General features: G+C 31.8%; 2 protein-coding genes across 2 annotated transcripts; both read left to right on the top strand.

Annotated features, from left to right (window-relative positions):
- Positions 1–76: 76 nt before the first annotated feature.
- On the top strand, positions 77–2417 carry LOC149618060 (uncharacterized). Its single transcript, XM_089855957.1, has 6 exons — positions 77–262; positions 317–594; positions 673–883; positions 957–2086; positions 2148–2306; positions 2363–2417. Exons 1-6 carry the CDS (start codon positions 191–193, stop codon positions 2415–2417), a joined length of 1905 nt encoding a protein of 634 aa, XP_089712083.1. The 5' UTR covers positions 77–190.
- Positions 2418–9649: 7232 nt separating this feature from the next.
- Positions 9650–14246, top strand: LOC149618059 (xaa-Pro aminopeptidase ApepP-like). Its single transcript, XM_089855956.1, has 3 exons — positions 9650–9705; positions 11378–12754; positions 14141–14246. Exons 1-3 carry the CDS (start codon positions 9650–9652, stop codon positions 14244–14246), a joined length of 1539 nt encoding a protein of 512 aa, XP_089712082.1.
- The last annotated feature ends 3070 nt before the right edge of the window (positions 14247–17316 follow it).

Genomic DNA, 17316 nt, shown 5'->3' with positions numbered 1-17316 from the left:
TGATTACAAAGTAATACCGTTATTAATGTAAGCTTTCCCAATCAATGGTGGCCATTTTAGGGGGGATGATTCTTAATTGGGGAAGTTAGGAAAGTCAGTATAAAAGAGTGGTTTTCCCGTCGTTCTCATTCATTTTCAGTCAATCTACAGAACTGAACGTTGGTAGCGACTCTAGCGAGGAGAAAATTCAATGGAACCCAAGAAAGTCAACCCAATTTTTTGGGAAAAAATTATTAAAAATTCGGAGGGTCCTTCAATTCAGGTCAGTATATGCCTAAATGATCTGCAACATATCTTATTAGTGTATGCATTTTAGAACCGAATTCAAGATTCAGAGGATAAAGTGAAAAATCCGTTCAGGAAGTCGCAATCAAAACCGTATAAACCATCAGCCAGTCCTGAAAACAAAAGAAAATCTGAGGAACTAGTGTCATTAGTCAGTCCTGAAAAGAAAATAAAGTCTGAGGATCAATTGCCATCAACCAGTTCTGAAAATAAAATAAATTCTGAGTATCATGTGCCTTCAGCCAGTTCTGAAAAGAAACGCAAATTCCTTGGTGGCAAAGACGGAAAACGTATAAGTTCAGATAACAAGTAAGAAACCTTATATAATATTGAAGCGGCTGTCTAGCGATATTATAAAAATATGTATATCAATTGATTGAAATCTAGGAAATTCAGAAAAATGTACTCCCCTAAGGAAGACAAAGTTATTTACGACGCCGTGATAAAAGTACATGGAAGTGCCTATGGATCTGGACTAACAGGAAAATCAACTTGGGAAAGGATAGGAAGATATCTACATGGAAAATGTCTTTTAAAGAATAGAAGTGTATCAAGTTTGAAAACCAGGTTCCTAGATCATATCAGGAAAAATATGAAGGTTCGTATCAAAATTATTTTGAAAAATATGTATATATAAAATATCATATAATTTTGAAATTCAACGTTTCTAGAGTTTTGAGAGAGAACCAGGTTCTCAAATTAAAACATTTAGGCGCATTATTAGCGACAGTGAAGAGGAATCAGAGGATCTAAGTAAAGGCGAAAATAACCTGGACAATGATGGTGAAACAGATGGTATAGATGAAAATGAACAGGACAGTGATGGTGAAACGGATGGTAAAGATGAAAATAAGCAGGACAGTGATGGTGAAAAGGATGGTAAAGATGGAAATAAACAGAACAGTGATGGTGAAACGGATGGTAAAGATGAAATTAAGCAGGAGAGTGATGGTGAAAAGGATGGTAAAGATGGAAATAAACAGAACAGTGATGGTGAAACGGATGGTAAAGATGAAAATAAACAGGACAGTGATGGTGAAACGGATGGTATAGATGAAAATAAACAGAACAGTGATGGTGAAACGGATGGTAAAGAAGAGAGCGATGGCGAAGCTTCGGAAGACGAAAGTAACCAAGGCTATGATGGTAAAGATCATATTGAAAACGAAAACAGCCAGCACAGCGATAGTCAATCGGAAGAACTGGAGGGTAATGGTGAAGGCCAAAATAAGACACTTAAGAAAACAGAAAACTGTGAAGACACCGAAAACAACATTGAACAACACGAAATTCATCATGCCGAAGAAACTACACAAAGAAAAAAGCACCATCGGTCGAAAAAAGATTACGGTAAGACCACAGTAGAAAAAGAAAATGAGGCTTCCGAAAGAAAAAATATTTGCGACGAAGAAAAAAGGGAGCCGAACTTGGGAAATAGAACTCAAGTTGAAGATTTAAAGCGGGCCGATGAAGCATTGAAACCTTTAAAAAAATTTAAAAAAGGTGGAAAACTTATTGAAGATCAAGGGGAAACTTCCAAGGTAAAGAAGGAAGAAAAAAAAAGAAAAAAGGAAGAAATTGATATTAAACTGAATGCAAAGGAAGAATTGAAAACTTCAAAAAAAGAAGAAAAAGCTAATAAAGCTAGACTTGCAAAAGTAATTGAAAGTAAACGTGTTAAAAAACCAGGGTCGTTAATTGAAGATCAAAGAAAAATTGAAAAGACTGCGCATAAGTTTCATCAACAACTGCAATCGGCTAGTACTGAAGCTTCCATGTTCCTGAAGGATTTACTGCTCAGGTTACTATGAATAAAAGTAAATTATGTAAAGTTGTATATTAATTATGTTATTCCAATTCAGATCACTAAGCCTCTTTTTCAATGGCGCAAAGCAACATATCAATGATTCATCGGCCCCAATGACATCGTCTTCTTTTGGCGTAGAAGAAATTGTTTTTCTTCTGAATTGCATAGAGAGCCACGATCCGTGTTTGGTTGAAGCCGGAAGAATTTCGAGAAGGTGAGTCTCTGCATCGGACCATTTTTTCAGTTATTTGATTCGATATTTAATTTCAGATCATTGGTTTACTTTTGTGACCGCATTCAAAAAGAAGAAGACCCGAATTACTGAATGTCAAATTACTAAATGTTTTATGTCTTAATCGAAAAATGTTTACTATGGAAAATAAAGCTCTCTTTTTGCTATAAACTTATGCTTACATCTTATGAACATATGCCAACATCTGTACAGATAGACTTATCCTTACATATGTGAATAGATTTATGCTAACACCTTACAGGCATAAGTAAATTTCAAAGCTTTTTCAGCTTAGTTAAACTTGTAGCATATTTACACCAGTTAATTTTACGTAAAATAAATTTACTCAATTTTCTTACGGTTATTATGATACTATGTTAATTTTAATTAATAGTGGATGTAAATTGCTATTCCTTCGCTCTTGAAACTACGTTCATTTAATTCCTGACCCAGAATTGGTCTATATATTGAGTTATTTACTCTTAAATTAAGATAATTACATAAAAAAATCAGAAAATTTAGACTTCAAATTATTAGCTTTTATTGTCTCATTGACGTCACACTAAACCGCCGCGCAAGCTAGACATCTCTCTGTAGAAGTCCATGAAATAGAGTAAAAGCTCCAACTATGCTAGTTTTACTCTTGGTTGTCAATCTATACTGTAGATATATACTTTCAGTTTGTTTGTCCGTGCGTGTTTGTCTGTGTGTCTGTAAATCTGTTTTACCGACTGACTTTTTGCGGTGTATCTGTCTGTCTGTCTCTGTGAGTTTGTCTGTCAGTCTGTACGGACTGAATATCTGGTTGTGTATCTGTGCGGTCTTTTCAATCTTTGTCATTGTCTGTCTGTCCTTGCGTGTTTTTCTGTGTGTCCGTGCGTGTTTTTCTGTGTGTCCGTGCGTGCGTTGTCTGTGTGTATGTGAGACTAAATTTCTCGACTTTCACTTAACTTAATTAAAAACTATTTGGACCATTAAATTGCTCGTACAATTACTTCACTCTACGCGAAATTTCACGACTTTAACTTAACTTAATTAACTTTAATTAAAGTTAATTAAAATTAATTCAGACCCTTAAATTCCACGTACTTCACTCTGTACGAAATGCCACAACTTTAACTCTATAATACTTAATGTTAATTATCTTTAATATAAATGTAAATTCAATGCCCCAATGACAAATTGGTGGCGGCCTAGTTCGGATTTCTGGAGTCGGTAGCTTGTAAACGGCTGGTTCTACGCTATTTAAAATACGTTCATCGGACTCCTGACCCCGGAATTAGTCTAGATATTGCGTTAATACCTCTAAAATTAAGTTAATTACAGAAGAAAATAGAAATTAAATTGTGGAAAAAGTTCAGAAAATATAGACTTCAAATTATTAGCTTTTATCGTCTTTTTGACGTCACACTAAACCGTCGCGCAAGGTAGACAACCCTATCTAGAAGTCCATGAAATAAAGTTAAAGCTCCAAACTATGCTAGAATCATTCTTGTATGGAAATTTCACGACTTTCACTTAACTTATTTAAAATTAATTTAGACCATTAAACTCCACGTACAATTACTTCACTCTACACGAAATTTCACGACTTTAACTTAACTTAATTAACTTTAATTAAAGTTAATTAAAATTAATTCAGACCCTTAAATTCCACGTTCAATTACTTCACACTACACGAAATTTCACGACTTTAACTTAACTTAATTAACATTAGTTAAATTTAATTAAAATTACTTTAGACCATTAAATTACACGTACTTCACTCTGTACGAAATGCCACAACTTTAACTCTATAATACTTAATGTTAATTATCTTTAATATATATGTTAATTCAATGCCCCAATGAGAAATTGGTGGCGACAAAGTTTGGCATTCTGGAGTAAGTAGCTTGTGTAAACGGCTGGTTCTACGCTATTTAAATCACGTTCATCGGACTCCTGACCCCGGAATTAGTCTAGATATTGCGTTAATACCTCTAAAATTAAGTTAATTACAGAAGAAAATAGAAATTAAATTGTGGAAAAAGTTCAGAAAATATAGACTTCAAATTATTAGTTTTTATCGTCTTTTTGACGTCACACTAAACCGTCGCGCAAGGTAGACAACCCTATCTAGAAGTCCATGAAATAAAGTAAAAGCTCCAAACTATGCTAGAATCATTCTTGTATGGAAATTTCACGACTTTCACTTAACTTACTTAAAATTAATTTAGACCATTAAACTCCACGTACAATTACTTCACTCTACACGAAATTTCACGACTTTAACTTAACTTAATTAACTTTAATTAAAGTTAATTAAAATTAATTCAGACCCTTAAATTCCACGTTCAATTACTTCACACTACACGAAATTTCACGACTTTAACTTAATTTAATAAACATTAGTTAAATTTAATTAAAATTACTTTAGACCATTAAATTACACGTACTTCACTCTGTACGAAATGCCACAACTTTAACTCTATAATACTTAATGTTAATTATCTTTAATATAAATGTTAATTCAATGCCCCAATGAAAAATCGGTGGCAACAAAGTTTGGCATTCTAGAGTAAGTAGCTTGTGTAAACGGCTGGGTCTACGCTATTTAAATCACGTTCATGGGATTCCTGACCCCGGAATTAGTCTAGATATTGCGTTAATACCTCTAAAATTAATTGTGGAAAAAGTTCAGAAAATATAGACTTCAAATTATTAGCTTTTATCGTCTTTTTGACGTCACACTAAACCGTCGCGCAAGGTAGACAACCCTATCTAGAAGTCCATGAAATAAAGTAAAAGCTCCAAACTATGCTAGAATCATTCTTGTATGGAAATTTCACGACTTTCACTTAACTTATTTAAAATTAATTTAGACCATTAAACTCCACGTACAATTACTTCACTCTACACGAAATTTCACGACTTTAACTTAACTTAATTAACATTAGTTAAATTTAATTGAAATTACTTTAGACCATTAATTTACACGTACTGCACTCTGTAAGAAATGCCACAACTTTAACTCTATAATACTTAATGTTAATTATCTTTAATATAAATGTTAATTCAATGCCTCAATGAAAAATCGGTGGCAACAAAGTTTGGCATTCTGGAGTAAGTAGCTTGTAAACGGCTGGGTCTACGCTATTTAAATCACGTTCATGGGATTCCTGACCCCGGAATTAGTCTAGATATTGCGTTAATACCTCTAAAATTAAGTTAATTACAGAAGAAAATAGAAATTAAATTGTGGAAAAAGTTCTGAAAATATAGACTTCAAAATATTAGCTTTTATTGTCTCATTGACGTCACACTAAACCGCCGCGCAAGCTAGACATCTCTCTGTAGAAGTCCATGAAATAGAGTAAAAGCTCCAACTATGCTAGTTTTACTCTTGGTTGTCAATCCATACTGTAGATATATACTTTCAGTTTGTTTGTCCGTGCGTGTTTGTCTGTGTGTCTGTAAATCTGTTTTACCGACTGACTTTTTGCGGTGTATCTGTCTGTCTGTCTCTGTGAGTTTGTCTGTCAGTCTGTACGGACTGAATATCTGGTTGTGTATCTGTGCGGTCTTTTCAATCTTTTTCATTGTCTGTCTGTCCTTGCGTGTTTTTCTTTGTGTCCGTGCGTGCGTTGTCTGTGTGTATGTGAGACTAAATTTCTCGACTTTCACTTAACCTAATTAAAAACTATTTGGACCATTAAATTGCTCGTACAATTACTTCACTCTACGCGAAATTTCACGACTTTAACTTAACTTAATTAACTTTAATTAAAGTTAATTAAAATTAATTTAGACCATTAAATTCAACGTACAATTACTTCACTCTACACGAAATTTCACGAGTAAAACTTAACTTAATTAACTTTAATTAAAGTTAATTAAAATTAATTTAGACCATTAAATTCCACGTACAATTACTTCACTCTACACGAAATTTCACGAGTTAAACTGAACTTAATTAACTTTAATTATAGTTAATTAAATTTAATTTACACCATTAAATTCTATGTAAAATTACTTAACCTACCTACTTATGGTATTATGTTATTTCTGTTTCATAGTTATGTTAATTCTGTTTTGTGCTTATGTTTGTTATGTTAATTCTGTTTTATGCTTACTTATGGTTGCTATGATACTTCTGGTTTATGCTTACTTATGGTTGTTATGTTAATTCTATTTAATACCTAATGTTAATTATCTTTAATATAAATTTCCCATGTTAATTCACCATAGTAAAAAGCCATATTGAAGTACTTGACTGAGACAGACACCCGTAACAGTAGCACAACCCCGACTTGATTTCCTTAAGTCAGCTTTTAGCGCCTTCGCTAAGTGGTATTTATTTTTAACTTAAATTGGTTTAAATTTAATATAACTCTTTGGAAGAATATGCATTAAGACGTTATTTTCAATGCGTTGTTTATAATAGAAAAATTAACATTTTCGTTACTATATAGTTATGAGCAGCTAGGATGGCGCCACTAACTTATCGCAACAACAACAGGTGAGCAGGTTTTTAAGTTTCATACAATGGTACCATCGGGGGTTTTGCCCCTGACGTGTTTTGGAATTTCATTTTTAAAAAGTTTCTGGACGGTAAGCACCGAATGTCTACGGATTCCATCAATTTTCGACGAGTCATCTTGCGTAAAGTAAGAGCATGCATTTTTTCTTATCAGGAATCCATACAGCTAATAAGAGTCATTGTTATTATGTATTCGGTCTTTGTGGGCTGGGCTGAATTAGCTGTATGGATTGCTGTTACTTAAAACAATGAGAAACCGGTGCGATAAAGTTCGGATTTCTGGAGTCGGTAGCTTGTAAACGGCTGGTTCTACGCTATTTAAACTACGTTCATCGGACTCCTGACCCCGGAATTAGTCTAGATATTGCGTTAATACCTCTAAAATTAAGTTAATTACAGAAGAAAATAGAAATGAAATTGTGGGAAAAGTTCAGAAATTATAGACTTCAAATTGTTAGCTTTTATCGTCTTTTTGACGTCACACTAAACCGTCGCGCAAGGTAGACAACCCTATCTAGAAGTCCATGAAATAAAGTAAAAGCTCCAAACTATGCTAGAATCATTCTTGTATGGAAATTTCACGACTTTCACTTAACTTACTTAAAATTAATTTAGACCATTAAACTCCACGTACAATTACTTCACTCTCACACTACACGAAATTTCACGACTTTAACTTAACTTAATTAACATTAGTTAAATTTAATTAAAATTACTTTAGACCATTAAATTACACGTACTTCACTCTGTACGAAATGCCACAACTTTAACTCTATAATACTTAATGTTAATTATCTTTAATATAAATGTTAATTCAATGCCCCAATGAGAAATTGGTGGCGGCAAAGTTCGGTAGCTTGTAAACGGCTGGTTCTACGCTATTTAAACTACGTTCATCGGACTCCTGACCCCGGAATTAGTCTAGATATTGCGTTAATACCTCTAAAATTAAGTTAATTACAGAAGAAAATAGAAATTAAATTGTGGAAAAAGTTAAGAAAATATAGACTTCAATTTATTAGCTTTTATCGTCTTTTTGACGTCACACTAAACCGTCGCGCAAGGTAGATAACCCTATCTAGAAGTCCATGAAATAAAGTAAAAGCTCCAAACTATGCTAGAATCATTCTTGTATGGAAATTTCACGACTTTCACTTAACTTACTTAAAATTAATTTAGACCATTAAACTCCACGTACAATTACTTCACTCTACACGAAATTTCACGACTTTAACTTAACTTAATTAACATTAGTTAAAGTTAATTAAAATTAATTCAGACCCTTAAATTCCACGTTCAATTACTTCACACTACACGAAATTTCACGACTTTAACTTAACTTAATTAACATTAGTTAAATTTAATTAAAATTACTTTAGACCATTAAATTACACGTACTTCACTCTGTACGAAATGCCACAACTTTAAATCTATAGTACTTAATGTTAATTATCTTTAATATAAATGTTAATTCAATGCCCCAATGAAAAATCGGAGGCAACAAAGTTTGGCATTCTGGAGTAAGTAGCTTGTAAACGGCTGGGTCTACGCTATTTAAATCACGTTCATCGGATTTTTGACCCCGGAATTAGTCTAGATATTGCGTTAATACCTCTAAAATTAAGTTAATTACAGAAGAAAATAGAAATTAAATTGTGGAAAAAGTTCTGAAAATATAGACTTCAAATTATTAGCTTTTATCGTCTTTTTGACGTCACACTAAACCGTCGCGCAAGGTAGACAACCCTATCTAGAAGTCCATGAAATAAAGTAAAAGCTCCAAACTATGCTAGAATCATCCTTGTATGGAAATTTCACGACTTTCACTTAACTTACTTAAAATTAATTTAGACCGTTAAACTCCACGTACAATTACTTCACTCTACACGAAATTTCACGACTTTAACTTAACTTAATTAACTTTAATTAAAGTTAATTAAAATTAATTCAGACCCTTAAATTCCACGTTCAATTACTTCACACTACACGAAATTTCACGACTTTAACTTAACTTAATTAACATTAGTTAAATTTAATTAAAATTACTTTAGATCATTAAATTACACGTACTTCACTCTGTACGAAATGCCACAACTTTAACTCTATAATACTTAATGTTAATTATCTTTAATATAAATGTTAATTCAATGCCCCAATGAGAAATTGGTGGCGGCAAAGTTCGGATTTCTGGAGTCGGTAGCTTGTAAACGGCTGGTTATACGCTATTTAAACTACGTTCATCGGACTCCTGACCCCGGAATTAGTCTAGATATTGCGTTAATACCTCTAAAATTAAGTTAATTACAGAAGAAAATAGAAATTAAATTGTGGAAAAAGTTCTGAAAATATAGACTTCAAATTATTAGCTTTTATCGTCTTTTTGACGTCACACTAAACCGTCGCGCAAGGTAGACAACCCTATCTAGAAGTCCATGAAATAAAGTAAAAGCTCCAAACTATGCTAGAATCATTCTTGTATGGAAATTTCACGACTTTCACTTAACTTACTTAAAATTAATTTAGACCATTAAACTCCACGTACAATTACTTCACTCTACACGAAATTTCACGACTAACTTAACTTAATTAACATTAATTAAAGTTAATTAAAATTAATTAAGACCCTTAAATTCCACGTTCAATTACTTCACACTACACGAAATTTCACGACTTTAACTTAACTTAATTAACATTAGTTAAATTTAATTAAAATTACTTTAGACCATTAAATTACACGTACTTCACTCTGTACGAAATGCCACAACTTTAAATCTATAGTACTTAATGTTAATTATCTTTAATATAAATGTTAATTCAATGCCCCAATGAAAAATCGGTGGCAACAAAGTTTGGCATTCTGGAGTAAGTAGCTTGTAAACGGCTGGGTCTACGCTATTTAAATCACGTTCATCGGATTCCTGACCCCGGAATTAGTCTAGATATTGCGTTAATACCTCTAAAATTAAGTTAATTACAGAAGAAAATAGAAATTAAATTGTGGAAAAAGTTCTGAAAATATAGACTTCAAATTATTAGCTTTTATCGTCTTTTTGACGTCACACTAAACCGTCGCGCAAGGTAGACAACCCTATCTAGAAGTCCATGAAATAAAGTAAAAGCTCCAAACTATGCTAGAATCATTCTTGTATGGAAATTTCACGACTTTCACTTAACTTACTTAAAATTAATTTAGACCATTAAACTCCACGTACAATTACTTCACTCTACACGAAATTTCACGACTTTAACTTAACTTAATTAACTTTAATTAAAGTTAATTAAAATTAATTCAGACCCTTAAATTCCACGTTCAATTACTTCACACTACACGAAATTTCACGACTTTAACTTAACTTAATTAACATTAGTTAAATTTAATTAAAATTACTTTAGACCATTAAATTACACGTACTTCACTCTGTACGAAATGCCACAACTTTAACTCTATAATACTTAATGTTAATTATCTTTAATATAAATGTTAATTCAATGCCCCAATGAAAAATTGGTGGCGGCAAAGTTCGGATTTCTGGAGTCGGTAGCTTGTAAACGGCTGGTTATACGCTATTTAAACTACGTTCATCGGACTCCTGACCCCGGAATTAGTCTAGATATTGCGTTAATACCTCTAAAATTAAGTTAATTACAGAAGAAAATAGAAATTAAATTGTGGAAAAAGTTCTGAAAATATAGACTTCAAATTATTAGCTTTTATCGTCTTTTTGACGTCACACTAAACCGTCGCGCAAGGTAGACAACCCTATCTAGAAGTCCATGAAATAAAGTAAAAGCTCCAAACTATGCTAGAATCATTCTTGTATGGAAATTTCACGACTTTCACTTAACTTACTTAAAAATAATTTAGACAATTAAACTCCACGTACAATTACTTCACTCTACACGAAATTTCACGACTTTAACTTAACTTAATTAACTTTAATTAAAGTTAATTAAAATTAATTCAGACCCTTAAATTCCACGTTCAATTACTTCACACTTCACGAAATTTCAAGACTTTAACTTAACTTAATTAACATTAGTTAAATTTAATTAAAATTACTTTAGACCATTAAATTACACGTACTTCACTCTGTACGAAATGCCACAACTTTAACTCTATAATACTTAATGTTAATTATCTTTAATATAAATGTTAATTCAATGCCCCAATGAGAAATTGGTGGCGACAAAGTTCGGATTTCTGGAGTCATTAGCTTATAAAACGGCTGGTTCTACGCTATTTAAACTACGTTCATCGGACTCCTGACCCCTGAATTAGTGTAGATATTGCGTTAATACCTCTAAAATTTAGTTAATTACAGAAGAAAATAAAAATTAAATTGGGAAAAAGTTCAGAAAATATAGACTTCAAATTATTAGCTTTTATCGTCTTTTTGACGTCACACTAAACCGTCGCGCAAGGTAGACAACCCTATCCAGAAGCTAAAAGGCTTGAGTATATAACGGGTTTTACTGGCTCAAACGGATTAGCAATAATATGCGAGGATATAGCTTTATTTTTTACCGACGGTAGGTATTTAGAGCAATCGACTAAAGAACTTGATTTAGAGATTTTTCAGATATTTGATTTAAAAGATATACAGTTATTTTCCTGGGAGAATTATCTTAAAGAAAATTCTGTAATAGCTTATGATCCTGAGCTTTTCACCTATCCACTCAAATCTCGACTTTTTAGTAATTTGGAGGCATCTTTACGTGGAGTTACCGGCAATTTAATTGATCGAATTTGGCAAAATCAGCCACAAGCGCCGGCTTCTAAAATATATTTGTATGATCTTAAATTTGCAGGTATTGCTTATGAAGCAAAAATAGAAGAGTGCCGCAGAGTTTTAGCTAAAAATGCTAGTAATACTTTAATTATTACTGATGCTAGTTCAATATGCTGGTTGTTAAACTTGCGAGCAAGTGATGTTGCTTATTCTCCTTTAATGTTCGGCAAAATAATACTTACCTCTACACAATTATACTTATTTATCAACCCTGCAAGGATTGATAAGGATATTATTGCTGCCCGTCCTGAAATAACAATTTTACCAGAAAATGAATTTGAAAATATTTTATTAAAGAATAGTCAGAAGATTTTAGTAGACGATAGTTTTACCTCAATCCATATAATGGATTTGATAGCTGATAAAGAAATTAAGAAAATTGTTGATCCTTGCCAATTACTTAAAGCTTGTAAAAATGATATAGAAATTCAGCATGCAATTAACTTCCATGTAAACGATGCAGTAGCATTATGCGAATTTTTTGCTGATCTTAACGGGATCAGTTGTCATTCCCGCAAAGGCGGGAATCTAGAAAATTATAAACTGGATTCAAGTTTTCTAAATGATGCTGAGTTTACAGAGTATGATTTAGCAGGAAAATTAACCAACCTTAGGGGTAAACAAGACGGTTATGTAAGCGATAGTTTTCCAACCATTTGCGGATTCAAAGAAAATAGTGCTATTATTCATTATCAAGCTAACAAAAAAAATGCTAAAAAAATTGTAGGTGAGGGGATATTGCTAATTGATTCCGGCGGGCAGTATCAAGGTTGTACAACCGATATAACCCGGACAATTGCGATAGGTGAGCCGACTAGTGAGCAAAAAAGACGTTATACACAAGTCTTGAAAGGCCATATTGCTTTAGCAAATATAAAATTTCCTAAAGATAAAGTTACAGGTAGCAATCTTGATATATTAGCACGTCAATATTTATGGCAAGATAACCTTGATTATCCGCATGGCACAGGTCACGGTGTTGGTAGTTTCCTAAGTGTTCACGAAGGACCACAAAATATAAACTTGCGTAATCAAACTATTTTGCAACCAGGAATGATTTTATCAAATGAACCAGGCTATTATGTACCTGGTAATTTCGGTATCAGAATAGAGAATTTGATGTATGTTAAAGAAAACAAAGAGTGGCTAGAATTTGAAACCCTAAGCCTAGTGCCATACGCTAAAAAACTTATTGATCATTCAATATTAAATATCGATGAAATAAATTATATAAAACAATATTATAAAAAAATTAAATCTAAAATTTATGCTCTGTTATCGGTAAATGCTAAGATATGGTTAGATCAACAAATAAAATTTTTCGTAGAATAGTTATTATTATATTTGACTGTAATAATGTTTATTGCTATAAACCTTTATAGCGTCAATCAATTAACTTGATACAAACAAACTTAGCAGGACGCGGCTGTGCTCACGTAGTTTAACTACGCTGTGCAGCCTTGCCTTAAAATTTATTTGTCTGAAGCTAATTGATTTTAGCCATGCTATTTAAACTTTATAGACTTTCCTGAAAATGGGGCGTAGCCAAGCGGTAAGGCAACGGTTTTTGATATCGTCATTCGGAGGTTCGATCCCTCCCGCCCCAGCCATTCACCATTTTCCGTCAAATTCACTAATGTATCAAACGGCGAACGCAGCATAAAATCAAGCTTCTCAGTGTTTAATCGGACCTGTTGCAAATAGAGGAGGAAAGTAAATTATGTGAAGAAAGATGATAAACGACCTTTAAAAAACCAGTAGGTTTTCAGTAATAATTCTAATTTCGCCTTGAATATTTTGACCGTACTTCCATAATTCAAATCTTCCTTTCTTGAACATTCGCATTATTTCAAATCCTTTAATAGTGGCATAAGCCGTTTTCATTGACTTAAAGCCAAAAGTGGGTCTGATCAATCGTTTAAGCTTACCATGATCAGATTCTATTACATTATTCAGATATTTAACCTGCCTATGCTCTAACTCTTGCGAGTATTTTCCTTCTAACTTTAATGCGGTAATTGCTTTATTATAAGCGGGATTTTTATTAGTATTAATTGTTTCCGGATGTGAATATTTTGGTATTGATTTTAACGCTTTACTCAAAAAACGCTTAGCAGCATAGCACTACGAGTAGCAGATAAGTAAAAATCAATTGTATCCCCATTCTTATCCAAAGCTCTGTACAAATATGCCCATTTACTCTTTACTTTGATGTAGGTCTCATCTACCCTCCAGCTAAATCCTGATTTAGGTTTCTAATACCATTTTAGTTTATATAATATTTTCGGAGCGAATATTGAACCCAACGGTAAATTGTAGAATGATCTACCTCTATTCCTCTCTCAAGCAGCATCTTTTCTAAATCACGATAACTGATACCATATTTACAATACCATCTTACTGTTCATATTATTATGTCGTATTTAAAATGGTGCCTTTTAAAAAATTCATAATAACTTTTTATTTTATTTCCTAACTATTCTTATATTACTACTCCTCTCTATTAGCAACAGGTCCAATAAAAGTTACGATTGGATCGCCAAAGAGTTAAAAGTAAGTAAACAAACTATAGCTGCTATAAAGAAACCTTTAGCTCCTAAAAGAAAAAACTAATATAAAAAATATATTAATCTTAATATTTAATAATACTTATCTTCTTAAGTAATTTCCTAAAATACATTATCCGCGTTTCATTGTACCTATCTGTGAATACATGACATATATGAAACAAACATTGATTTCTTGGCAAAAATTTAGTATAATTCATGTTACTATTCAGTATTTAAATATTACCTTAAATTAATATTAATTAATCACATTTTACTCTTAGTCAATAATAATAAAAAATCGATGGTAATATCCTTAAATATGCTTTTTCAAATTTTCGTTAATTTTGAATAGTAAAATAAATATTTTATTAATTAATATAATTACTTAAAGGTTACATAATATGTCAATAGTTGACACAAATAACATACCACTTGAAAATAATAGCAGTATACATCTTCCCAAATTAAACATAGAAATGTCTGACTTAGATTTTATGACTTTTAAAAAATATATAGACCAAAATAATGCTAAAGCTTTTATAGAATTATATAAGAATAAGCATCAAGAATTATCCGATAATGATGTGATAAGTCTTGCTTTAATGCAAGCTGTTAAGGAAGGAGATGTTTTTTTACCAGATGCAGTAGTAAATATATTGTGTGAAACAAATAATTTTGATCCGTATCCGCTTATTACATTAGATAAAAATGGCAAAAACGCTATTTTATATACTTTACAAAATGGTTCATGCATACCTAATTTAATAGGTTATATATATGCATTAATCGAAAATGATAAAATAAATAAAGAGTTTATTTTAGAAGGAGATTTACTCTTTCAAATTGCGAGGGCCTTAAAACAATCTCCTTCTGATACTCATCCTACAAAAATAATACAGGACATAATAAAACCAATATTTACTGAAGAATCTGTTGAAGAATTAATAAAAATAGTCGGGCAGGATTGGTTAAATAGTGCTGTAATATCTGAATAAGCTATATCATGAGCAAACAAAATAATTCCTCATCAAATGGTGATTCAAATAAAGAAAGCAAGAAACAACAAATTAAGGTTTTAGAAAAAGAGTTAGCTGCTATAGGAGGACAAGGTGTAACATTTATAAAAAGATTGAATAATGCAGAGCGTATTGGGAAGCCTGATATAAAACTAGATTTGTTAGACAAATTTGCTACACATGTACACTCTCCCCCATATTCTGCCATAGTGCTTGCCGGTGATACTCTATATATTGCTCAAAATAAAAATTATGCTGATAATCAACTATCAGATAATTTACAAAAAGAAGATTCATTTATCAAGTTAGCAAAGCAGGTAGACAATTTAAAAATTAAAATTATTGCTTTTGACCGGAACGATGGGGATCACCCCGATACGGTTGCAATTGCTGCTGCAAAAAAATTATCGAAAGAAAAAAAAATGTATTTAGGGCTTGCAGCTTTTGATGAAGTTGATAACAAAGCAGTACATAATACACAAATACCTGCTAGCTGTTCTGCTTGTGGAGCAGTTATTTATGCCTTAAGAGAAAAAGGTTATGATATTAGTGTTAATTTATCTACGCCTACAAATTTTCCAAGTAATAGTAATTATACGATACCAAAAATGATAATCAATGAGCCAGATTTAATGGATGGTTATCTTGCTCATATTAACAAAAGTTTAGCAATTTTACAGCAGGCAGTTGCACTACAAAATGAAGAAAATCTATATGTACAGTACTTTTCTCATAATAAAATAAAAAATATCAACAAAGATAAAGTTTTTTCTAAATATCAAAAAAAAGCTAAAATAAACGAGCTTAAAGAAAGACTCCAAGAACAATATCAACAACTAAAAACAGAAAAAATTAAAAGTGTAATAGTAAAAGGAAATTATAGAGGATTTCAAAAAGATTTGAAAGAGTTTCATATTCACCTTGATACTGCTATAGAATTAACCCCACAATTATATACAGAACAATTTGTAGAAAAAACACAAAATCACAAAAAAGAGTTAAAGAAACAAGAAACGGAGCTTTACAATTCACTTGATAAAGAATTGCAGGAATCTATACGAAAAAATGGAATTCAAAAAATTATTGAAAAACAGGAGGTAGAAAAGCAAAAACTAACAAACTTAATTATAAGACTTAGTGAAGAAATTAAAGGAAATAAAAAAGCTAATACTCTTCATAAAGAACAAAGTTTCAAAGAAATAGAAGATACAATTTCAGGAAAAAATGTATTAATAGAAAAATATAAAATCAATTTAATACAAAAGTTTAGAGAAACTAAAGATGATAAATCTACAAAATCTAGTAAAACTTCTCAAGGGAAAAAACCATTAATTAATATTAAAAAAGAAAAAGTTGAAAAACTAGATGAAATGTTACTTACAGAGGAGGAAAAGAAGTACTTACAAAAACAAGAAAAAAGCGATAAGTATTTGAGTGATGTTCAAAAAGATATATCACAGTTGAAAACAAAAGCCGCAGATGCAAAAGAAAAAGAAGGAAAAGAAAAAGGAACACAAAAAATACGTGAGGAGGACTTAGCTAATTTAAAAGACACACAAACAGCTTTAACTAAGCTAAATAAAGAGGTAAGTAAGTTAAATAAGATTAAAAAGCTACAAGAAAGCTTACGAGAGATTAATGCTATACTTCCTGAAAAGCAAGATAAGAACTTAGAAGTACAGCCAGAAGCTCAAGTATCTAAGTCTGATCAAAATAAATCCTTAGACACAGATTGGTATGGAGTTGAAAATATTGTCAATGCCTTTAAGCAAGAAAATATAGAATCAGGCCAAAATAATAAACAAGTAGAGATTAATGAATATGCAGCAAATAATTTGCAAGGGTTAGAAAGAATTTTAAATGATAGGGTAAAAAACAAACCTGATTTAAAATTAGCAATTATATTAAATGTAGATGGAGAAAATGGTAGTTTTGGTGAAGCTGGTCATTGGACGGGATTGTATATTGAAACAAACCCACAAGGAAGAATTACTACTAATCAATATGTCGATCCATACGGTAATCCCATAGACCGGCAAATAAGGGACACTATAGATCGTTATGGTAATTTTATTGATGATGATGACCTTACTAAAGGCAAACCTATACAGTATGATG

This window comes from Phalangium opilio, unplaced genomic scaffold (genome assembly GCF_054372755.1).
Source record: "Phalangium opilio isolate 3A_F unplaced genomic scaffold, DU_Popi_V2 ptg000209l_1, whole genome shotgun sequence".
Lineage (NCBI taxonomy): Eukaryota > Metazoa > Arthropoda > Arachnida > Opiliones > Phalangiidae > Phalangium > Phalangium opilio.
The sequence above is the reverse complement of the archived record's forward strand: the minus strand, read 5'-3'. Positions and strand labels throughout refer to the sequence as shown.

What these genes read in the sequence shown, in the direction of transcription:
- LOC149618060 (XM_089855957.1), top strand. Translation starts at nt 191, where the DNA reads ATGGAACCCAAGAAAGTCAACCCAATTTTTTGGGAAAAAATTATTAAA. An exon ending in CGTATAAGTTCAGATAACAA is followed by an intron (nt 595 to 672) that starts GTAAGAAACCTT and finishes ATTGAAATCTAG; the next exon opens with GAAATTCAGAAAAATGTACT. An exon ending in CTGAAGGATTTACTGCTCAG is followed by an intron (nt 2,087 to 2,147) that starts GTTACTATGAAT and finishes ATTCCAATTCAG; the next exon opens with ATCACTAAGCCTCTTTTTCA.
- LOC149618059 (XM_089855956.1), top strand. Translation starts at nt 9,650, where the DNA reads ATGTTAATTCAATGCCCCAATGAAAAATCGGTGGCAACAAAGTTTGGC. An exon ending in ACAAAGTTTGGCATTCTGGA is followed by an intron (nt 9,706 to 11,377) that starts GTAAGTAGCTTG and finishes TACCGACGGTAG; the next exon opens with GTATTTAGAGCAATCGACTA. An exon ending in ATCAGAATAGAGAATTTGAT is followed by an intron (nt 12,755 to 14,140) that starts GTATGTTAAAGA and finishes CCTCTCTATTAG; the next exon opens with CAACAGGTCCAATAAAAGTT.